The 24806-nt window shown below is 36.4% G+C and overlaps 2 protein-coding genes across 2 annotated transcripts; one reads left to right on the top strand and one right to left on the bottom strand.

The window, feature by feature from the left end:
• Nucleotides 1–6648: 6648 nt before the first annotated feature.
• LOC124459902 lies at nucleotides 6649–7269 on the bottom strand. Its single transcript, XM_047009683.1, has one exon. It carries the CDS (start codon nucleotides 7267–7269, stop codon nucleotides 6649–6651), a length of 621 nt encoding a protein of 206 aa, XP_046865639.1.
• A 4720-nt stretch (nucleotides 7270–11989) lies between these two features.
• Nucleotides 11990–23474, top strand: LOC124459833. Its single transcript, XM_047009562.1, has 3 exons — nucleotides 11990–12174; nucleotides 12296–12422; nucleotides 23022–23474. Exons 1-3 carry the CDS (start codon nucleotides 12077–12079, stop codon nucleotides 23145–23147), a joined length of 351 nt encoding a protein of 116 aa, XP_046865518.1. The 5' UTR covers nucleotides 11990–12076; the 3' UTR covers nucleotides 23148–23474.
• The last annotated feature ends 1332 nt before the right edge of the window (nucleotides 23475–24806 follow it).

Consider the following 24806-nt stretch of genomic DNA (forward strand, 5'->3'; position numbering starts at 1 on the left):
AGGTACAAGGATATATCCTGTTACCGAAATTCCAGGAAAGAGGTCGGGACTCCTCTAAAAGAAACTTGTCATATCCAACCAAGCCCATAAACAATCGTAAATAAACATACCACCAAAACAAATCAATAAACAAACCTGTTCTAATTTCACCGGGGCACAAAATAAATTTTGTTGTGCCGAACCTAGCCCAAGAGATAATTGTAAATATCCCGAAGGACGAAAAAGGATCGTTACAACACGTTAAAATAAACATCCGATAATTAGCACAAAACGACGCTCGAGGCCATGGGCCTTAGGGCTTAATATATATTAATAAACTTTATAATTTGTTCTACTTAAGAACCACCATCATATTCTGTACTTAGTTTCTAATAAATAAGTTCAAAGTCAATTCGTGCTAAATGTTCTATTTTTGTATCTGTAAAACTTTCGGGCGTTAAAGCAACGCTTGGTCGAGACATTCTTGACGTTAATAAGAAGACTTAAAAAGAACCTTCTGTTTACTATTTGTTAAATATTCTCGAACCCAAAAAAGGAAAAGAAGTCGAAACCCAATGACGTTAAGTTTAGTAATAGAGTTTGATTAATGGAATCAAAGGCTTTGCTGAAGTTAGTGTATATGACATCAGTTTGTTTAGCATTTTTGAACCCCTTGATATTGAAATAGATAAATTCTAAAAGGTTAGTGGTTGTAGATCTACGTTTCACAAACCAATGTTGGGATGGCGAAATAATAGAGCTGCAAAAATGTTGCAATTGAGAAGTTATAATTTTCCTAAAAGCTTTCGGAATAGCGGACAAATTTGAGATACCCCTATAGTTAGAGGCTTCGGACTTTTTGCCATTTTTATGCAGAGAAATGATCTACTACTCCTTCCAAATAGATGGAAAAGAGGAAGATTCGACAGACAATGAAAACAATTTTAAAATGGGTTTACATAATGCGTTTGCACAGAACCTGAGTACTCATCAAGGAAGACCATCTGGCCCAGGAGAATAAACAGGTTTAACTAATTTAAGTTCGCTAAGAAGAGAAATTTCATCAATCACGGGATTAAAAATACTATTAGAATTTTTTAAATGATGAGGTTACGGATTTGCTCAATATTATTCACGTTGAGGAATAAATTGTTTTGAAAAAACTTGCAAACATCGGAAACGGCATAATGCTTTATTATTTTGAAAGGATAAAAAGATGCACAGAGGTCTTACGCTTAGAATTAACAAAGTTATAAAATTGTTTAGGGTCAAAAGAAAACTGATGCTTACAGCGCTGATGATAATTCTTATAGCATTATGTAAGCATCATGAATTTTGAACGAACGACTGTATACAGAACGCAATCTGATGAACGACGAATTTTTTGGAAACTTCTTATAATATCGAGTCTTCACATTTTTCAAACTGGATAACTCGAGAGAAGACTAGGGAGGTTTGTTAAACCGATTCTGACTACCAAGAGGCACAGAAATATCAAAGAGTGAATTCAGAGTATCATAAAATAAGCGAACAGCAGAGTTCATATCTCTACAATTGTACAGATAAGACCAATCTGTAGTAATACTGTATTCATTAAGGCTGGCAAAGTCAGTCTTACGAAAGCACCTAGTTAGAGGTAACTCATTTGAACCAAGTAATGGTGATAGTAAGGGCAGATCAATTTTCAAATTTAATGTAGGATGAAACTTTAACGTTAACTTTCTTCCGCATATAGGCTATTACATCATCAGATGTGACAACACATATATGTTTATTTGGTGGTATGCCAACGGGAGGCCGCGGTGCCGAAGCGTCAGCGCAGAAGCAACGTTGGACAAGTCACACACTGCAGCAGTCAACTTTTCAGGGCCCTCGATACAATTGGAATTTTGTGGCAATTTCCATGGAAATGGGTAATTGCACGGACAAATCGGGCACTACAATTGGCACCGTTTTTCAGAGATTATTAGCAGGTGATACCGGTAATACGTTACTTACCGGTATCACCACCGGGGTCTTAAACGATATCAATTGCAGTAAATTGGGTGTATATAGAGCATGACACCGGTCGGGGACGAGGTAAGACGCCGTCGGATCAAGTCATACACACCACTCTTTTGTCCTTTTACGTTTTAGACACTCATTTTCAAGCGATAAGCTTCTGAACTGAGTCTCCACTGCAGTATACTCCACTTGAAGTTTGTTAAAATCTACCTCAAAGTGTCAAGGCTATCTCTTGTCCGCCTCATAAATGACCGCATCTCATTCTCGTCCTCCCGGCAACTGAGCAGTTCTGACACAAGGGTTAATGTGCAGAGTAAGTTTTCACAAAGAAAGAGTAAAAGGAACCCACAATAATACATAAGTGATGATCACAAAAACAAAAAACACGTATCACTGAGCCGCGGATAGGCAAGAGACGAGAGCTGAATCACACAGAAATATGAAAGACCGAGAGAGTGCGTCAAATTGAACACATGCTACAACAATTTGTACGCAATAGCGCAAGAGTTAGTTAAAACGGTAAGATATAAGACAAAACAGCAAAAGTAACTAGAGAAACAACAAACACCGCCGTTTTGTTGTAAGTTTTAATTTATGTTAGAATTATTCTAGACTATATTTTGCATATGCACAAAAACGAGTGTAAGCAATCGCGAAATGAAAATCAAATTCGCATGATAAATTTTATTTAAATAGGTAATGATTTTATAAATAAAGGAAAGTTTATAATCGCGTACAAAAAAAAATTAGATAAGCGCAAATACAACACGTCCGGTCTCTGCAACGAGTGAAAGTTTCTTTTTTGAAGAGGAATAATATATGATTCCTTCCAGATAGATGGGAAAGCGGAACATGCGACGCACAGTATAAACAACTTAAGTATTGGCTTATATAGAGCCTCTGCACAAAACCTCAATACGCAGCCTGGTATTTCGTCCGGGCCAGGTGCATATATTGGTTTGACAGAACTGTGCACGCCAAGAACCGATCTTTCATCAAACACAGGAATCATGCAATAACACGATTTGAACTAATGAGGATTTTAGGATTCGCTTGATATATCGTAGCGGAATATGTTGTTTTGAAAAAATCAGCAAACATATCGGCAATTGCCTGTTCAGTGTCAGATTTATTCTTTTCAAAAGACAAGTAAGGCGGGTGCACTGATTCTTACGTTTTGCGTTGACAAAGTTAAAACTTGCTTAGGATTACATCGTTGAAGATAATCCTTATAGCATTGTGAATTCAGCACCATAAAATTTGATCGAGCAACTACATAAAGGGAAAAATCCGATGCTTTACCGGATTTTTTAAATCTTTTATAGCATCTTGATTTTTTGTTTTTCAAGTTACATAACTCACGTGAGAACCAAGAAGGTCTATCAGACCATTCTTGGGTCACACGCGGGACTCGAACATCTATGAACGACTCAAGAGTTTTATAGAAGACAGTAATGACAGAGTCAAATACAGATTTTATCAGAAAAATCATGAGTTAACAAAAGAAAACATCGGGTTAGAGGCATCGAGTTAGTATAATGAGACATAACCCCAAAAGAAAGCTCAATGGTTACATCCAGAGTTGGATGGAAGTTGTCTTCAGGTTTAATTAAGGCATCGGTCCTGGGAACATCGCAGTTGGAAGAATCAAACACAAATACCAGATCTAGTGATCTGTCACGACTATTCCAGACAGGATTTACTTGAGTTAGGGTTAACTCAAGAAGACCATATATGTAAAAATGTGACGAGGAGGGCTGCAGTAATAAAGAATCATATGAAAGAATCCAGACAATCTTAGGTAAATTTAAATCTCCCAAAACAATGAGCAAGTTCTTGTCAAAGACAAGCTTAACAACAAGTTTAATGGCTTTCAAATAGTGAAGGTATTCTGCCAAGTCGGACTGTGGTGGGACAAATTCAATCTCCTGATTGGCAGACTGGACAATTTCAGACGAGAACGCTGAATCAACAGCGATCAAAACACCAGCACCATTACGGATAGTCCGATCATGTATATATGTTAAATATTTTGAGGGGAAAATTGAAGCATCCGCAATATTAGGCTTCAGCCAAGTTTCAGTAAAGGCAAGAATATGAAAGTCAAAAGCTTAACTATCTACATAGAGTCTAGAGAGTTTAGACTTTAGTCTCCGTACGTTCTGATAGGCCAGAGTTATGGACGAAATTACTTTTTTGACTCGCCAGCAGGTGCAGACGAGCCGGAAGGAGCGTTATTCACAGAGACAGGTAGCAGGCAGGTATACTCTTTAACAATAAGGTGTTCCGGCCAAAAATCTTTATGACATATTTGGACAAAAAGATCTGGAGAGACACTTATTTTGAAGGACGAAATGTCCCGAGTATATGAAAATCTTAACTATTCCAATGTAAGGGGCTTGAACTTTGCCCTGGATGTACGCTATGACTTCTTCAGAAGTAGTATTGGGATCAAGCCTCGAAATAAAAATTTGCTTTTTGGGTGGAACTACAACAAGGGAACTAGGAATACTAGGCACAGCAGTAGCTGCAACAGCAGATGCAGTAGCAGCTGAAGCAGCCAACACTTTACTAGCTCCTCTTGTAACTACTTTATTGGCAATATTCGTGGGAACGGATGTTTGCCCGGACGGTTCGGAAACTACAACCGATATTGTGTTAGTAGGTAGGATACTGTCTCCAGAGAAAATGCGAAGAGACTCCACACCTGCCAAAGCCGGACTCCTAAACGATATTAGCTGCTGAGCATTTGGTGGCACCCAGCTGACAGGGTTTTAAATGCATCCCCAGTCCGTTTCATAAAACTTCGCATCTCGAGCTCCAAGCCACGACACGACTGTATAACCAGCACATTTAAAGTGCATTACATTGTCACACAGCCAACAGTAAAGAAAGTCTTCACTGGTCTTGCTGGGATTATTGCAGTTATATTCGCAACAGACAGACATATTTAAATAAATTGATTTTTCAAAAAAAATTATAAATCAATATGTAAATAAAAAGGGAAAAATATATATATATATTAAAAGGGGCGTATACAAACCAAAGCAAAAGCTAACTGCAATATGCAAATGAAAAGAGACAACAAAAAATAAGAGAATATTTTTTGTATTAAAACACACAACAACAAAAACTTGTCACAAGTGCGAAGTTAACGTCCACGAGCGCGATCAAAAGAGAAAACAAAAGAATAGAGAGAACCAACACCACACAAACAAAAACAAAATGTGAACTGTAAACTTAGAGCGCGGGTGGGAGCTAAAAATGGAAACAAATTAAAAACAGGGCAACAACAAAATAATAAGTGCGTTTGTTAATGTTTTGCTAACAATAAAAATGTAAATTTAACTTTTAACTTTGCGATCAATATAGGGATGTTAAAAATTGGTTTAGATAATTTAATTTAATATAAAATAAGTACACGAAAGAACGAAAAAATTAGTTAATCGAGAGCGCAAAAAAAACACGACCGACTTCGATGAGTGACAATATGTAATATTGTAAAGCTCCATGATTTAGATAATTCGGCGAAATCTACTAGTCCCATACCCTTAATGTAAGAAGTAACAATCGCATGTCTAGGAACATAATATATGCTTTATCTTTTGGACTCCAACGTTTGCATTTTCCAACGGGTTCATGGGTTCCACAAGAACTTGAACTGGCTTATTGTCAAACCATTTCCTACATACAAGATTATTGTTAATTTTACATTTCACATCAAAAACTCTATTTTCACGCTTTTTTAACCCAGCATCTGATTGAGGTTTTTACGTACAGTTCCCGTTGCAAATATTCTCATTTCCTTTAATGAGATCAGAAGGCTAACTGAAGTAAACCAATTATCAAAATAGATCCTAAAATTTTGGTTTTTGGCCAAGTATAAAACTACTTCCGAAGATAGGCCCAAGCCATAAGCAGGACAGGTGCCATCACCAACGTAGAATATAAAGAATCGTACCCTAATACAGAGATTCCAGCACGCAATATGATAATCCGGCATTCCTTTTTCCTTCGGTCTCATAACTAAATAACATAATAACCAAATAACCATAATGGCCCAACGTTGCCCACCAGAAAGCATATATACTTTGTATGTAATATATGTTTTAGAAATGTAAAGCCGTTGCTTTAAAAACTCTAATAATTTTCGCATGAAATTTTTCTTCGAGCACTTACAGCTTATTGAAAATAACTTTGCCAAATGATCTTCAAAAGTATTTTTTTCGCATATATTGGGTATATAATTAAAAGCATCATTATCACTGCGAAAGAGCATACAAAACAAAAGAATGCAAACCATACGCTCTTAAACAGCTGAAAATGCTCACAGGCAAAAAGGGTTAAACAAAAATCTCAAAAATTAGCCTTAATCATTGTTTTTTTTTTTTTAATGATAAAAATTTAAAAGAAAAAGTAAAAGCATCAATTAGTTATAAAAAAGTTACCAAATAAATTAATAAGTAACATATAAACACAATATTTCTCAGTCGCTTTGTTTTTATTTAGTATCGCTTTAACTATTGTTGCTATACCTCTTTATTCCAGCGTTGCATATGAACGAAGAATTTAAAAACATTGAGATTCGCGAATAAATGCACATGAGGTGCTATAAGTGACGGTGCATAGTTGATAGTGTTTGATTGGATCCGATGGCCTTTCTCTTCAGACAATTCTCTGGAAGTCGCGGTGTTTGTTGTTCACCCAAATCTGCCGAAACATTTTGACTATGTCGGCTGAGAATACAAATTTATACATCCGAAAGCGCAAGCAGACAGCAAATAGATCGCGTTGAATGCTAGGCCCTGTAAAGAGATAATCGTTTAGTGATTCGCCTTTGGTGTCGCAAAATGATCCGTCGAAAACTACTCTCAGTTTCCGACCCAAAACCGGGTGATGTGGTAGATAAAACCATTGTGCATTATTGACTTCATCTGGTGGCGATTCGCGCATATGCCCCAAATCGAAGTATTCCCTCATAAAGTTGACATATTTTGCTCCTAGATTTGCATCTTGTTGTAAACGTCGTTCCACCGTTTGGAAACGATTAAGAGCTCCTTGTAGAGTATCCCCAAATTCAGGATTAGTGACCTTGAACGGAAGTTCCACGATGTACTTCCCCTTTTCATCTCGAGTGTGCGTAGCGAGAAAGTGTTTCTCCACTTGTTCATCATCAGGTTCCAATTTGGTTGTGGAACTGATGTCCTCTAGCTCCCAAAACCTCTGGAGCGAAGCGTTAATATCAATGTATGATGTCAAAGCGAAAGCGTTGTTAGCTTGGGGCATCGTTATAGAGCTGATGACCCATCCGAAAATCGATGATATTGCAATGAGTTTGCCCGTATTGTCATACAACTTTTTTCCTGTGATTGTATACTAAACGTGTTCACCACCCAAAAGAACGTCAATTGGAGCGCTTGTAGTGAATTCCGAGTCAGCGAGTTGAAGATCGCTAAAGACATCAGGTGCCGATGCGTCAATGTTTTGCCTTTCCAGTGTTGATGTGATTTTGCCAAGAACATGAGCCTGTACCGTTAAGTGATTGTTTGAATACCTTGACTTTATCTGAAGCGTGCTGCTTCCCCTTGTGGTGTCAGCCTGAACCGAAGAAATTCCTGTGACCAAAATGGATGATGCCGACCGTGTCAATCCAAGTGCTTGTATGCATCGTTCTGATACATATGAAAGTTCCGACCCAGTATCTAGTAAGATACGACGTGTAATGTCTCCATTTACCTTTTGGACATAAACCGTTGCAGTAGGCAATATGCTTCGATTTAAACCTTTTCCTGTTTTCAGTTTCGCAGAGCTTTGTGAACAAACCGATGCTGGTGCACTCCCATTATGAGCCACTAGACTTGTTGTAGACAAATCGTTATGAGAAGCGTTTGGACTACGCTGATTCTCCCTTTTACCTTGTTGCAAGTTCCTTAAAGCCATGGAGTTACCTGGATCATGGATCAGAGAATGGTGCTTACCTTTACAATATTTGCATAAGAATGATGATGGACAGTTTTTGACCATATGCCCTGATTTCAGGCAATTATAACATAAAGCCTTTTCCCTGATGAACATACGACGTTCTGCAAGTGTTAAATCCATGAATTGTTGACAGCCATACAACTTATGATCCGTCGCCTGACATTTGGTGCAGCTGCCAGCTTGAACTGAAACCATCGAATGTGTGACCCGTTTTGTGTGTGTGATTTGCGCCGGCGTTTTGCCTCCAAACGCAATCTCCCGTTTGCTGAACTCTAATTCCTTACAACGATCATCTAAGAACTCAAAGAATTCCTCCAGTGTGGGCGCCTCGTTGCCCATGCTGCGCTCAATCCACCTGCGCCGTGTATCAGCGTCAAGCTTTTCCAATACCAGATATTGTATCCGCAATCCCGTCCTGTTTGATTGATCGCATCAAGACCGCGAACAATCTCGCCATCTGATACCTTACGTAAGATGGACACATCAATTTTGTTTGTCGTTGGTAGACCCATAAACTTTTCCAAAAACGAGTTCACAATATGGCGTGGCCTATTGTATCTTTCCTTTAAGCGTTCCCAAGCAGTGTTGTAAGCCGTGTCAGTTATCGCCGGGTGCCGCACCAAGTTGGCAGCATCATCGACGAGCAGTGTTTTAAGTGATGAAACTTTTGAGTGTTGGTTAACTCCCTTTTGTTGTGTATCGTGCTCTCATAGATATCCTGAAAAGCTGGCCACTCTGTGTAGAGTCCAGCAAACCGTTTTATTTGAATCTTTCGCAATTCGCCGACATGCACGAATGCCGTCGTGTTGTTTCCCGAAGTCGAACCCGAAGCAGCCACCTCATTGGGAGCGGGCATCGACAAGTTTGAACTGCTCTGGTTTGCAGCTAACTGTTCAAAGAGCTGTTGTTGTTGTTGCAGCAAATGAACGATGTCGTCGTTACTTCCCAGAAGTAACGAATATGCCTTCAAGTACTTCTCTTCGTAGGTCACGTATTCGAACTCTGGATCCACATAGCCGTCCACATCTTTCAGTAGTGCCATGGAATCCCCAATTCCATTAAATTCCTTCCACACGGACTGGAGTTGATCCATCCGAGCGGCTACCTCAGTAGTTGATGTAGTTTGGGTTTGTTCCGACCAATCCAAAATTCTTGTGATGCTGGCCTTGAGTTGGCTCCGTCGACCCACCAATGCCTTTAGTTCTTCCATTGTACAGAACTATTCCAGAGTAATAATCCACCAATCTTTCCAATAGATCCAAAGAAATTCGAACGATAAGCACTTTATTCGAACGAAAAACGATTCCCTTATCCGGCTCGAATGACCAAAGTATGATTTGGTCTAGCAGTGGACTGTAACTTGAAAATAATATGGATAATTTCCCTTTGTATTTCTTTGCTACTGAATCAGTTGAGTGCCAATTTATTACTAAACAAAAAGAGAAAAAGCGCTGACGCAGCATCGCACAAATATGTATGCTTATGTAAGTGTCGATTCTTATAACTACATCTGACTTATCGCTAAACGCAATCCGTTCATGAACAAGCATTGTGAAGTTAGCACCATAAAATTTGATCGAGCAACTACATAAAGGGAAAAATCCGATGCTTTACTGGATTTTTTAAATCTTTTATAGCATCTTGATTTTACGTTCTTCAAGTTACATAACTCACGTGAGAACCACGGAGGTCTATCAGACCATTCTTTGGTCACACGCGGGACACAAACATCGAAGAACGACTCAGGAGTTTTGTAGAAGACAGAAATGGCAGAGTCGAGTTATTATATGGAGACATAACCCCAAAAGGAAGGTCAATGGGTACATCCAAAGTTGGATGAAAGTTGTCTTCAGGTTTAATTAAGGGATCGGTCCTGGAAACACCGCAGTTGGAAGAATCCAACACAAATACCAGATCTAGTGATCTGTCCCGATCTGAAACAATGTGACGAAAAGGTCAACAGAAATAAAGAATCATATGAAAGCGTCCAGGCAATCTCAGGTAAATAAAAAAGAGATATGAGGAAACAAGTTGAATAGCTTCCATGTGGAGAATGTAAACTGCAAAGTCGGACTGTGGTGGAATATACGAACAAGTAATATAGGCAGAAAAGGAATTTAAAGAAATTTAAACACAAACAAATTCAATCTCCTGGGTGGAAGACTGGACAATTTGCCGGATAGAGCGTTATTCACAGAGGCAGGTAGCAGGCAGGTATACTCTTTAACAATAAGGTGTTCCGGCCAAAAATCTTTATGACATATTTGGACAAAAAGATCTGGAGAGACACTCATTTTGAAGGACGAAATGTCTCGAGTATATGCAAATCTTAACTATTCCACTTCAATGTAAGGGGCTTGAACTTTGCCCTGGATGTAGTACGCTATGACTTCTTCAGAAGTAGTATTGGGATCAAGCCTCGAAATAAAAATTTGCTTTTTGGGTGGAACTACAACAAGGGAACTAGGAATACTAGGCACAGCAGTAGCTGCAACAGCAGATGCAGTAGCAGCTGAATCAGCCAACACTTTACTAGCTCCTCTTGCAACAGCAGATGCAGTAGCAGCTGAATCAGCCAACACTTTACTAGCTCCTCTTGTAACTAATTTATTGGCAATATTCCTGTAAACAAATGTTTGCCCGGACGGTTCGGAAACTACAACAGATATCGTGTTAGTTAGTAGGATACTGTCTCCAGGGGAAATGGGAACAGACTCCACACCTGCCAAAGCCGGACTAATAAACGATATTAGCTGCTGAACATTTGGTGACATAGGGTCATTGTCGGAAGCCGGAACTGGTAGAGAACGATGTGCCGACGCACTGAGGGATGCGCCCTGAAATCTGGCCCTCTTTCTTTCTTTCCTCTTGGAGCTTATGAACGACAGCTGACAGTGTTTTTAATGCATCCCCAGTCTTTCATAAAACTTCGCATCTCGAGCTCCAAGCCACGACACGATTCACAGCCCCATTTAAGGTCACCACCCTACCGCACGTTGACTGTATAACCAGCACATTTGATGTGCATTACATTGTTACACAGCCAACAGTAAAGAAAGTATTTGCTGATAAGTCTTGCTGGGATTATTTCAATAGTATTTGCAATAGACAGATTTTATTTAATACAATTCATATATCAAAAACAAATGATAAATCAATATGTAAATAAAAAGGAAAATACATATAAATGTAAAGAAAGGCGTACAAAGAAAGAAAAGAGAAAAAAAGAGAATATTTTTTGTATTAAAACACACAACAAAAACCTATCGCAAGCGAGATCAAAATAGAAAACAAAAGAATAGAGAGCACCAGCACCACACAATCAAAAATAAACTATGAATTGCAAATTGAGAGTGCGGGTTAGTGTAAAAAATACAAACAAAATTTTTAAGACCAAAAGTGTGCAAGGAAAATACTTCTTGTATGCTTCGTTTCATTCATGTTCCACCTTGCGCACTCTTACGAGCACATCAGAGCTTTAGCGCCGCGACATACCGCCACATAGAGTCAAAATTAATGTTCAGCTCGATTTTAATCAAATTAATTGTGAATATTGACATTAAATATTAGAGTGCCAAGTTTAATTGTATTAGTTAAAATATTGAAAACAATCGGTTAGTCGAACAATCAAATTCTGCGCGCAGACTAATCGAGTCTACATTTTAAATTTTCTAGCTTATATCGTTTTCGACATAATAATATTATTCAAATTGGGGGTCGGACGGCAGAATGGCAAAAATATAGACAGATGGCTAGACTCGGCGGCTTAGGCTAATCAACAATATGTAGACTTTATAGTCTGTCTGCTACATTTTGGCGACTTTAAAATTCGATTTCACATTTTGAGTGTAAACTAGAGTATATGTAGGTATGGTATGGTATAATATTCTAAATAGCAAAATTTTTTTTCATTTGAAAATAAATGTGCAAACACTAAACAAATTCAATACCCCGCCAACGAAAATTTGTCTTCGATCTTTGAATTAAGCTGTACCATTTCCATCGATTCTATCGATAGTTCAATTGATGGAACTCACAGCTCTATTGCATATCTACATGTACCATTCATAAGAAGAGCAATTCTATACTATAATTGTAAGGAACAATAAACATGAATGTATTAAGGGCTTTAAAAAATAACTGGAAAAAAACTGTATTTGCTCTGGTGATTTCTGGCTATGCTGTAAATCAGTTTAAAACGAGAATTCAGTATGTTGAAAATTAAATTAGAAATCTAGATACATATCTATGTACATACATATTTATGTATGTACATACATACATATACTTACGAACATTTGTCTTCACGTGATTTATGTGTACATTTCAGAATATTTCAGTATATGACGCTTCTGTCCAATGAATTACAAAATTCTAGTTCTGTTTCTACAAATTCTTCAAAAAGAGTTTTGGTGGTTTTGAACCCAATAGCAAATAAAAGGAAAAGTGAAAAAAATGTAAGTATTTCATGCATATTAAATGCATCCAATGCGGGATTTGTATTTTAATAAAACAAAGTGGCGATTGACCTTTGGTTTAATTATTTTTTTGCTTACATACATACATATGTACATATGTATGTATGTAGTTCCGTCGGGAATTATGGAACCGATTGTGGATAACGAATAATTTTTTACATATGTACATACATACATACATTCATATATGCTTATATATGTACATACAGTGGCTCACAGCTTATTTCAATCGGCATCAAAAAAAATTTAAATGCAAGTAGTTAATGTAATGTTTCAAAATATAAAATATTCGTTCATTTATTTTTTAAATGTATTTATAACATTTTTACAACTTAAAAACTAAAAAAAAAAAGAGGGCGTCTAGCGGTTAGACACGATAGAAGTGAAACCTTCCGTAAAACAAACTGAGAGAGAATGAGACGAAAGCAGCATTAGGAGCGGGATAATTATAGGTTCATTATAATATTGCTATAAAGGTCATATTTTTTATTTTCTTCATTTTATTATTATTCATCCTCAATGTTTTCAATTTCAACAAATGATACGAGTGGCTTATGATAGCTGAAATATGATACAAATGCTTTGGTTTCGATGTTGTCAACATATCTTTGAAATACCGCATCAATTGTTGTTTTTGATCGTGTTGTTGATTCAGTGCGATTGTTACACATTTTTAAACTGAATGTTGTATTGAGAAAGTCAATTAAAGGAACCGCTGTGTCATACACATATTTCTCCCACTTTAGAGAGCTGAACAGACAGTGATTCTAGTTGCTGTGCATTCATTCATTATATATTTTGTGATGCATTTTTATTTACTTTTTATACCCTTGCAGAGGGTATTGTAAAATTGGTCAGAAGTTCGTAACGCACAGAAGGAGGCGTTTACGACCTAAGAAGCTGAGTTGATATAGCCATGTCCATCTGTCCGTCCGTCTGTGCGTATGCGTTTTACTCAGCCGTCTTAAGAGCTATCGGGATGAAATCTTTTTTTGGGGTTTTTTATTACCCGGGTAAGATAAAGTATGAAAATCCTTAGGATCGGACCACTATATCATATAGCTCTAGAAGAAAAAATTTTGCGGGCATGGCTATATCAACTCAGCTTCTCATGCTGATCAAGAATTTATATACTTTATGGGGTCGTAAACGCCTCCTTCTGTGCGTTACGAACATCTGACCAATTTTACAATACCCTCTGCAAGGGTATAAAAAGTAAATAAAAATGTATCACAAAATATACAAAAAGCATTATGAAAAACTTCGACCAAGCTGGGAGTCGAACCCCGGCCGCCCTATCGCAAAGCGAGCACACTAACAACAGAGCCACGTCGACACTTTGTAAATTGCCGTCGAGTTCTGTAGTTAAGCACGCATCTCATTTTCGCATTGTCGTTATGTCTCTTTTTAAAGACACGCGAGCACACTAACTACACAACTCGACGGCAATTTACAAAGTGTCATTTACAAAGTGTCATTCATAATGCTTTTTATTCATAATGCTTTTTATATATTTGCATCTCATTCTCTCGCAGGCTAAATACTATAAGATCCTATATGTTTCTCTTTTTAGTGTCGCTTTTTCGTTTCATCGAGTCTCAAATCACTCCCAACGATTCTAAATAAGTTTTCACTTCAAAATCAACCAAAAAGAATGCCACAACCTTTTACAACCACATACCTTGTCAGTTGAGCAATGATTTTACTTTGCAACGGTAGCTTCTTTTTCTATATTCTAATGAATTTTGAGAGTAGATCTTGCACAAAAATTCATTACGTAAAATGGGACTACACACAACCATCGAGCAGCGAGAACTTGTCCTCAGCCACTTTAGCCCTGCGAAGTATAACTTTGCGAAATCCATGTGTTTTTTTATGTAAAATTTACCTTTATACTTTTCAACAACGACTTCTATCGCCATTTGACGTAATGTGATGGGTCTTTTTGGAATGCAACATAGTTCTCTATTCCTTAAGGGACATTTTGCGATGTGATTCGTCCTTTTCTACCTACTAGTTTTTTTTTAATGGACTTTTTTAAGGATACTCTTAAACGGGAATTAAGTTACCCGATTTTTTCCTATATTAGATCCTGTTTATAAAACTCTGAGCAACAAGGAAGACCTACAAAGAAGCAATTTGTCGAACTTCTTTTTTTTTCTTCTTCATCTTTTTCTGTTTTTTGCCAATAACTTTAATTGTTTAAAATTTTTTGAAATTTTTTTTGTCGCATAGAGTTAACTTTAACCTCTAAATTATGAAATACTTACATTCTTAACCCTCTAATGCTATTTTCTAAACTATTGGAGGAAAATAAGAAAAACATTTTTTTTTTAAGTAAATAAAGGCTTCTAAACTCAAAAATGAAATCAGAAAAAATTTAGATGTTGTATATGTCGTTTAGCTGCCAGGTGCAAAAAAGGTAAGAAGTGTCTCAAGGCACTCTTGGGCATCTGAGCGTAAAAAAAAGTATTGAATAGAAATTTTAAATTTATTTATTCGTATGGTATATTTTGAAACAATTTTTTTTTAAATTGCAGCATAAATAGATTTTTTATTTAAATTTCTGCAAAACACTACATGCAGCAGATCATATTACACGCGCTAAAAAACACATGCTTTGTGTTTATCAAGAACAAAAGTACCGTTAAATGCTTTGGAGGGCTTTTAAAGAGTTTTTCTAAATATTGTGGTGTGATTTATTAACGATCAAAAAATATTTGAATGGCCAAAAAGCTCCAAGTTTTTTTCTAAATTAAAAAATAAAATAAGTGTCTGAAGACACTTTTGAGCGTTAGAGGGTTAATTTTTAGAGCAAAAAGCCGTATTATGCCAAAATGTGAGGTGTTGACTTTTTTCGTTTACTGTATGTACATACATACAGTGGGTAACAGCTGAAAATCTTTGATCCAGGATTTGCAAAAACTGTAGTAGCAAGAGCAATGAAGATAAAGGTCTTATAATTCTAGTGAAACAAAAAATCAACAGTTCATTTGTTAACTGAATTTAAAACGAAAAAAACAAAAAAAAAAGTCGGATTCCAGCACTCAACGCATAATCTGACACTGACAAATTTTAACTAAAAGAATCGAAAAGACAACAGATTAATATTTTGTTGCGTAACCTTTGGTTTGTGTAACAGACTCCAAGCGTTTTGGTATCGATTTTACTAAGTTGCTGCATACATCAGGTGGTATGGAGTTCCACCCTGATTGCAGTGCCTCCTTCAACTGATCCAATGCCAATTCTTCCCAAAGATGCTTAATAACATTAAGGTCTGGGCTCTGTGCAGGCATTTGAATCAGTTTGGGGCAGTTATGGACCAACCAAAGCTTTGCTACGCCTGAAGTATGCTTTGGGTCATTGTCTTGTTGAAAGGCAAAGTCCCTTAAAATACCCAATTTATCCGCACTTTGCTTGACGTTGTTCTTTAAAATATCCCATGAATAAAATGAAAATTTCCAATAATTACATGATTCCAATCCTCTTTTTAACAGATATTTTTTAGCCGTTTTCACCCTTAGGGCTTATAAACGGCTTATTTCTGGCAACTCATCCATAATAATCATGATCATGTAAAGGGTTGCGCACTGTGTTTAGGCACACTTCCTTGTCTGTGCGATATTTTAAAGAAATTTGGAGATCATTTTTGCACTTTTAAAAGGGTTCTGATGTGTGCTATTCTTTTCTTTATCCACTCCTTTTTGCCATCTCACACTCTACTCACTCAGAATATTCATTTGCTATTTATCCGTTTTTCCAAGTCCCTTTTCTCCTCCAACCACTAGTAGTGACCACTGTCACGGTCGCCATGTAGGATAAACGTCCAAGATTGCATTGAGTTTGAATATTTATATGGGATACAAATATGACTTTTGCGTTTGAGCTCAGTTTATTCAATGATTCTTAATTCTATAACAATTGTTAACTATAGCTGAGACCGTGTAGCTGCGCTGCCAGTAACGCCGGCAGAGGACCAGTATGCTTATGTATAAACATATGTATGTATAAATGTTTACATAAAAGTATGTATGTGTATATGCCGCCGCAGCCGGAGAGTGAGGATGTATCATATTGCATATTGGGCCAGAGCGGCCGCGCGTGTTACATATATATCAGCAATGTCCAGCACCATGCACTCATGGATATTCATGTTACTTAAGGGGTTACGCCACCCCTGAAAAAAAAAACATTTATTTTTTTTTGGCTCTAAAAATCCTCTATAGTTTTAAGAATCTTTTACACTTTACATCAAATCGGTATTCGAATTAGTTCTGAAGTTACAGCGTTTAGAAGTAAGCTCGGCCGAGTCGGCCCCGACGCGGTACATTTTTTTCTTTTGCGTTTTTTTCGAAACTACTTTTTTTGAACCGGGGTGTCAAATATCTCCGAATCTTCTGGACCGATTTGGCTTAAATTTTTACCACTTATTCTTTACAGTGTTGGGTATCCGCCCACGTAGGATTTTTTTGATTTAAGGTCCTGTTTGGAAGTTATGAATTTTTTTAGCCAAAAATGTTCTCCGAAAAAGAGCGTTTTCTGTTTAAACAGTCGCCATTTTGCCAAAAAAAATTTAAAAAAAAATCCTACGTGGGCGGATAGCCATAGCCTTCCTGAATAACAAGATTTTTTTTTGGATTTTTCGGGTGATGTTTAGCCGAGAAATTTGACACCCCACCTGCAAGGATTTACAAATCATGGTGGCACTTGCCGGCCCATATCTCTGCCATTTTGTTTTAAAAAAAATTTTTTTTTTCAATAAATATTCTTTAAAGTACCCTCAATCTGTGTTTAATAAAAGTTTTTTCCTAAATTGTATACTGGCCGCACAGCAATAATTCATGTTTTCACCTGTTTTTTGGCGTAACCCCTTAAGTGGCAATACACTTGAATGTTGCGCACATAAATATTGTAACAAAGTGCCACAATATGTTTGTAATAATATTATTATATTTCACAGGAATTTAATGTATTACAAAAAAATTGTTTTTATTTTATGCGGAATTGTATTTTATAACTCTATTTAAATGAACTTTTACTCTATTTTATTTTTGTTGTTATAATATTTATTTATTTCGCAGTTATTAATTTTTCTATCTAACTATGTCTTCTATGTATACTAACTGTCTTATATGGTCCTTTGTATCTACCTCAGTGAAATAAGTATATGTGCATTTTTTTCTTGCTCTTGTACTGTATTAAAATCTAACCGTACATTGTTTTGGAGTATGCACGTTTCTTCATACATTCATATAGCATGTGTACATATTCCACGTCTTCTCTTTGAACTTCATTCTTAGTACCGTTATCTCAAATTTGCGACGCAGATCGTCGATTTCTTATGAAATAAGTATATGTGCATTGTGCTAACATTGTGCTTTAGAGTATGTTCAAGCGTTTAAGTGTGCAGAACAAAAAATAATTTTGTAATTAGAAGGTGACTAGAACAATTTAAATTGTATTTGAGTTCAAGAATCTAGTTGTTAATGTGATTTTATGTTAGAATGCCTCGTGGATCGCATTTGTCGCCCAAAGACCAAGGTCTGATCACAGGATTGGCAGAAGCTGGAAAGAACATAACATATATTGCTGCTAGAGTTAATAGGCATAGAAACACAGTGGCCAATTTCCTCAAAAATCCCGAAAATTACGGGAAAAATAAGCGGTCCGGCCGACCTACCGACATTGATAATCGCTGCAAAAGGCAAATTCGGCGACTGGCGGTGGAAGCTGGAACGTCAGCTACAGCTCAATGTATCCAGTAGACGGGTGAACCAGATTTTACAGGAGAACGACACGGTTACATATGCTTCCCGCGAGGCTGTACCCAGGCTATTGCAACGCCACATAAACGCGCGCCTAGCGTTTGGGGAGAAATATAAATTTTGGTCAGAAGAGTTCAAAAATGTTATTTTTTCCGACGAAAAAAAGTTTAACCTAGATGGACCAGACTGTTTCCAAAAGTATTGGCGGGATGTAAGGCAACCACGTAAGACATGTCATAAGCCACGGTGGAGGATCTTTAATGATTTGGGCAGCATTTGGATATGCTGGAAAGTCTCCACTCTGTTTCATACCCACGAGAACAAATGCAGAAATTTATATAGAATTGTTAGACATGGTACTTATTGAGTTTGCTGGAGACCTATACGGAGATACATGGACTTTTCAGCAGGACAACGCGCCAATTCATACTGCTCGGAAAACAAAAAAATTTTTTGAGGATAGGAAAATACCTATTTTGGAATGGCCTGCGATCAGTCCGGACCTAAACCCGATTGAAGATCTTTGGGGAATATTATCACGAAAGGTCTACAAAAATAACCGCCAGTTTGACACTGTAAAGGACCTTAAAAAGGCACTAGTCAAAGAATGGGATGAAATTGACCTTTCAACTCTGCAAAACTTGTCAAATTCAATGCCAAGTCGAATTAGTCAAATGCTTGTTAATAAGGGAAAACATATTAACTATTAAATAACAAAAATTATTGGAAAGGACAACAAACTACTTATTTTTTCTTCACTTTTATCATTTTGCACATATACTTATTTCATATGGAATAAACTTTGTGAATTCAATATTTTAAGTTCCTAAAGAATAATTACAAAAAAAATGTTATATTTCTTAAGCAATACATGTATACTAAATAAGTTTAAAAAACCAAAAATTTTTATTTGCTTTTTCATTGATTTTTTTTTCCAAAATGACAATGCACATATACTTATTTCACTGAGGTACTATCTAGCTTATGTCCTGATTCATTCCTTACATTACTATATCTCCTATCGATAATTCTACATTGTTATTTTCTTATTGTAGATGTTTTGATTAACTTCCTTATGTTTTTCTACTAATATTCCTCTGTAACGTGCACATTATATATTTAACTTCTTTGTCGTAAGCCTCAATGTTATAAACTGGATCTATCTCATTGGATGTCATGAAACTATGGTGGATGGGAATTTTTCCAAAAATTAATTCGAAGGGACATTGCTCATGCTCTGTAGATGGCGTGGTATTGTAGCAATAAGTATAATATTTAAGCCAAGTATCCCTATACGTTTTATCTGAAGTTATATTGATTCTAAGATATTCAATGAACGTCCTATAATTTTGTTCGATGGTTCCTAAAGTTTGATGTTGATATGCTGTGGAAGAGACGTTGTCAATTCGTAGCTACCTGATTTTTATATTCTTTGCCCAAATCAGTAATTATTTTCTTGATAGTGCCAATCGTCAAGATTACTTTCTCAAAAATTGCATTGCTATATCTTTGGCACTTTTTGTTTGTACAGGAATGCTTACTAAGTATTTTGTTAAGTCTCAGATGGCTGTGACCGGATATTCGTACCCGTGTTCGGTTTTTGGAAGTGGTCCTATTGTGCCGAAAGCATTCTGAGGTGTTGGTGTTATAACCATAGTTTGATTTGTGTGTCGTTGTGATTTATTTTGCAATTTTTTACATATTGAACAATATCTTTGCGCATATTTTTCCAGCGGACGTGATTTTGTAATTTTGATAAGAATCGCGATATTCCTGGGTGGCCGTCCCAGATGGGATCATCGTGATATTTACGCATTATTGCAAGCTTTTCGTTTATTAATGATAATGATTGGTTTTCAATCTGGAAGTGAGGGCTATACTCTAATTTTTTATTTTGGATCCTTTAATTTTAAAGTCTGTAATACTGCAGCTGTTAAATAAATTGTCGTCTAGCGACAATTAGTACTCAGACCTGTTCTATCAGCTACTTTTTCAAGCTTGGAAAAAATTGAACTAAATCGATTCTTTGATTAATAGCATGGTCAAACGTGTAAATTATTTTCTTTTCCAGAATTATTTTTATTTTATCGAATTTTGAAAAAATTCGAGCACGTTTCTTGACTTCTTTTTACTGAGACGTTTTGGTGATAGCTAACTCCCTACTATGTGACGGATTTTTATTGATGCCAGTCAAAACTGGGTGCTTGCCTTGTTCTTTTTTTTATTAATTAGTGCTGTTTTTAGATGCTGAAATGCAAAAGCACATTGATCAGTCCAAATGAATTCGACATTCTTTTTACATAAATTTGTCAATATGCCTTCGTATTGGATGCAACAAATCTCTTTACTTCATTTGGATCTTTTGGAGTTGGACAGTCTTGGATAATTTTGAACTTGCTATCATCGGGAAGAATACACTTTGCCTGTACATTTCTGACCTAAGTATGTTACTTCATGGCTGAAAAATGTACATTTGTCTGGATGTAGTTTTAGATTATATTTTTGGCATATGTCGAAAACATCAGTCAAATTATTATATAGAACAGCCTAATACAATTAAATTATCCATGTATAAAAAGGCTTGGGATGGTTGTAGTCCGAAGAAAGCTAAGGTTATCATTCGTTAGAATGAATTCGGGGCTATTTTATACCGTATGGTAATCTTTAAAATCGATATGAGCCATTATTTGTGATAATCTAATCTATCTAATTCAATTTGGTGAAAACCCGAAGTAAGGTGAAGAAAAATATTTGGCTCTGCCTAATTGATCAAGCATATCGTCTATTCTTGGCAAGGGAAATTTTTTATTCAAGCTTCTGTAATCCACCACTTTTGGACTGTTGTATTCGGATGCTTAAGGTCATCTCTAATTAATTTGGCTATATGTTTGAAAATTTCTATTTTATGTGTGTGTGGGATTCTATAATTTTTAATATACCTAGGTTCATCTGATTTAAGTCTTAATTTTTGTTTTTACAAATTATTTGTCGATATTGTATCTGTTTCTATGTCTATATATTTTTTGAATAATTCATTTAGTTTTCCTTTTACAAATGATGGGAAGTTTTTTGAAAGTTTTTCAACTTTTTTGTTATTTTTTACATTGGAGATATTGCTGCTGGATATTATTAGGTTAAATTCATTTAGATTTTTTGATTTAATTTTCGGATTTTAAAGGGTAACGTCATTATCGTTTGTATTAATGAACGTTACATAAGTTTTTTCACTATTTGCTGCTCAATCATTTCGCATAGTCAGAATTATTTGTTCTTGCCAGTCGTCTGGTCTCAATATTAACCAATCTGCGTCAGTTTGATGACTATCAAAGAATACAGTTGTATTTTTTAATAAAATTATTATTTAATTGAAATTCTACATCAACGTGTCCTAGAGTGTCTGTAAACCCATGACCTATTCCATTTATTTTTTTAGCTTTATTTTATTTGTAGTGTCGATGAGCGTGTTGAGAACCTGTGAGGCTTTAAGAATTGATATGTCTGCTTCTGTGTCTACGAGATGTGTACTTGTGAGGTGGCTACAACTGATTTTACATGATATAAAGCAGCTAAGATTTAGATTTATTGTGAAATTTTGACTTTAAAGGTGTGTTTCTGGTTTCTTAAGAATTCTAAGGGGTATTAGGGTTTTCCATCCCTGTTAGGGCTCGAACGCCTCTGGTATTGGTATTTTGGTTATTTGAGTTCTGTCTGTAATTATAATATCCACCTCCACGGCCGCCTCTTTGGTGGCGTGAATAACTTCTGCCTCGTTGGGCTCTGTGGGTATTGCTGTTGTTCCAGTATGAGTTGTTTCTCCAGTTACAATTGTTGTTATAGCTGCGGCTACCGCGGTCATTATGCTCAATTGTCTGTTGAGCCTGATTCTATTGAAAGAGTGATGAATCTTGCGATGGCTTCATTAGCTGAATCAAATTATCTTGATTGCAATAATACTTGGACTCTTTGACTTTTAGTATGGCTGACCATAGCATTCACCGCTACTTTGGTAGTGTATTTTATGGCTTCGTCGTTTGGAAGACTATCCGAAATATATGCGCCTTTAATGGCGTTGGTCAATTCAGTAATCTCTTTTGCATATGAAACACAGTTATTGGGATTTAATTGCAAGTTTTTAATTTTTGCTGTTAAGAGATCTACTGATTCACCCTGAAAGATTGTTGACAGTTTTTGGATAACTTCATCAATCGTTGTTTCAGAGTTTAGGGTATTACCCGCTTGACCTTTTAGTTTAGATTTTATAATTTCGATGGATATGGCTTTGTGTGTTTCTTTTATGGTGTTAAGTACGCGAAGCGCTTCAAGAAAACCCGGTAGATTTTTGATGTCACCATCAAGTTATGGTAAAAGCCTGGTGGCTGTATTTATGAATTCTACCACTGCACTGTGGATCCGCTTATATGGAGCCGCGGCCAAAAATACTTCTAGTGGTGGTAGGATGTTAAAATTTTCACTAAGGCTTACAAAAAATAGCCAAGCCCCATATCCCACCCATAACCAAATCAATAAATTAAACAAAAAAGATAAAAATTAAGTTCTATGAAATTGAAGCAGATTATTATTTAAAATATTTAGAACAAATCCTCTAATAAGCTGTATACAGAGTCAAATAACTTCAAGTTATCTTTTTTTGGAACATTTCTCTGACCGGTTATAAATGGGTCGGAGCGTAAAAGGAGTGAATGTTTTATATGTTTTATGTTTGTAATAACGCGTGACATTTTGCGGCTGTGATTAAGTCTACATTTTTTTAATACTTTTAATTCTTTTTTAATTGCGTGTTCTATTATTGCAGCCCATAAATAAGAACTTCATTCACCGTAGCTTGCATATAGTACCACGGATACTCTTTGATGAGATCCTTGGCAGTATCGAGGGCATATGCGTCAAATTTGTCGGCATTAATTTTATACCCCGATGATAGAGCTTGAAGTGTAGTGGCACAATTATAGATGAGATTCTCATTTATTCCTGTTATTTCGGAAGCCAACCTTGGATTGGAAAAAAATGTTCTTGCTGTATTTCCGTCGATCGATGAGCCCCTACCTCCATCTCTGGGCTTGTCTACAATTAAACCCAGTTTTTCACGTGTTCACGCCACCGGGTGAACAGCAGAGAGTGAGGGGTAGGGTTTTTTCCAAAACCGAATTCGATCATACTGAGGAGGGTGATGAAGGGTAGAGGGTGCTCAGTAAGAGCATCTAACCCGAACACCCGTTCTTTCATTGCTTTCGATAATATACCTGTTTTCAACCCGAAACCTTCTCGTGTGTGTCGGGACATCTAACATGTAACATAAATAGAAATAAACCAGAATTAATCTTAAACGAAGTTCTCGCGCGTTTTAATTGCATTACTCACTCACCAGACCCCTGCAGAAATTGGCACCCGCCAATCACTTGAGGCTTATTCGGGGCTTCCGCCCCTCCACAAACATTGGTCCTTCGAGCCGGATCTCCTTCCGCTATTCCAGCTTGCATCGGCGGAATTCCTGATAAGTACAACATTTCTTATTATATCCCATTACAAACTTACAAAAGTGTGAGGTTTCCCGCTCTTCCATAGCGACCTACACACTTCTGTATACTTGTATGTACATACCTGACCTGTTCCAAGGGTTACATGGTATTTCCCGATCATTTTTGTGTTTAGGAAGTGCATTTTTTTTTTTTCATTCTTCGAAATTCTGATTGTCCAAAAGTCCAATTGCATAGCAATACATATGTATATATATACACACATATACATACATACATGTAAAAACAACTGTTTTCTAGCCTGCAAGTAAGGGTGTTTAATAATCGAGAATGAATTTATAAAGTACCACTTACCTTTACTTAAAGTGTAAAGTACACTTCACGGGCTGATCATTAGTCCATCGGCATAAATTATTTATGTCAAATAATTTTTACATCCATACATACATACATATGTCCACATACAATTTGAATTCACCCACACAAAACTAATTGCAGCCACTCCGATTGGCTTTCCGCAATTTAATAATTCGAAACCTACATAATTAAAGCAGGAAATCGTGATCTTTGTTAAACAATTTACAGTTAATTAAATTCACAAAACATAAAAAAACGGCAGAACAGCTGACTCCCGATCAGTGCTGACACTCAAGTCTCATCAGTGCTGACACTTGAGCCAAGCCGTGACTCGGTCACGACATCCATTTTTTCCTTCGTGATTTTCGTATTGTGCAAAAATAGTTCAATCGACTGATTGAATTTAATTCGCAAAATATTTTCTAAAGAAAAATAAGTACAATTTTATTTATGTATATGGAATTAATATTTTAGCTTGTCTTGGTGCATTTTGATCTTTTCCTCACAGATCCATGAAATTGATCTTGTCCGTTTAATGAAAATTAATATCGAGTTTTTTTCTTCATTGAAAAGTTATCGGCACTTCCAATCCTACTGATCTCAATTTTTCCATATTTTTAAATACTCTAATAAATTTAAACATTTTTCCACATTATATAAATTTTAATATCCAAGTGATTATATATCCTTATAATTATTCACACAACTGCGAGGAAAATCGCTTGAGAGCTCTAATTCCACGTTTG

This window comes from Drosophila willistoni, assembly GCF_018902025.1.
Source record: "Drosophila willistoni isolate 14030-0811.24 chromosome 2L unlocalized genomic scaffold, UCI_dwil_1.1 Seg168, whole genome shotgun sequence".
Taxonomy (NCBI): domain Eukaryota; kingdom Metazoa; phylum Arthropoda; class Insecta; order Diptera; family Drosophilidae; genus Drosophila; species Drosophila willistoni.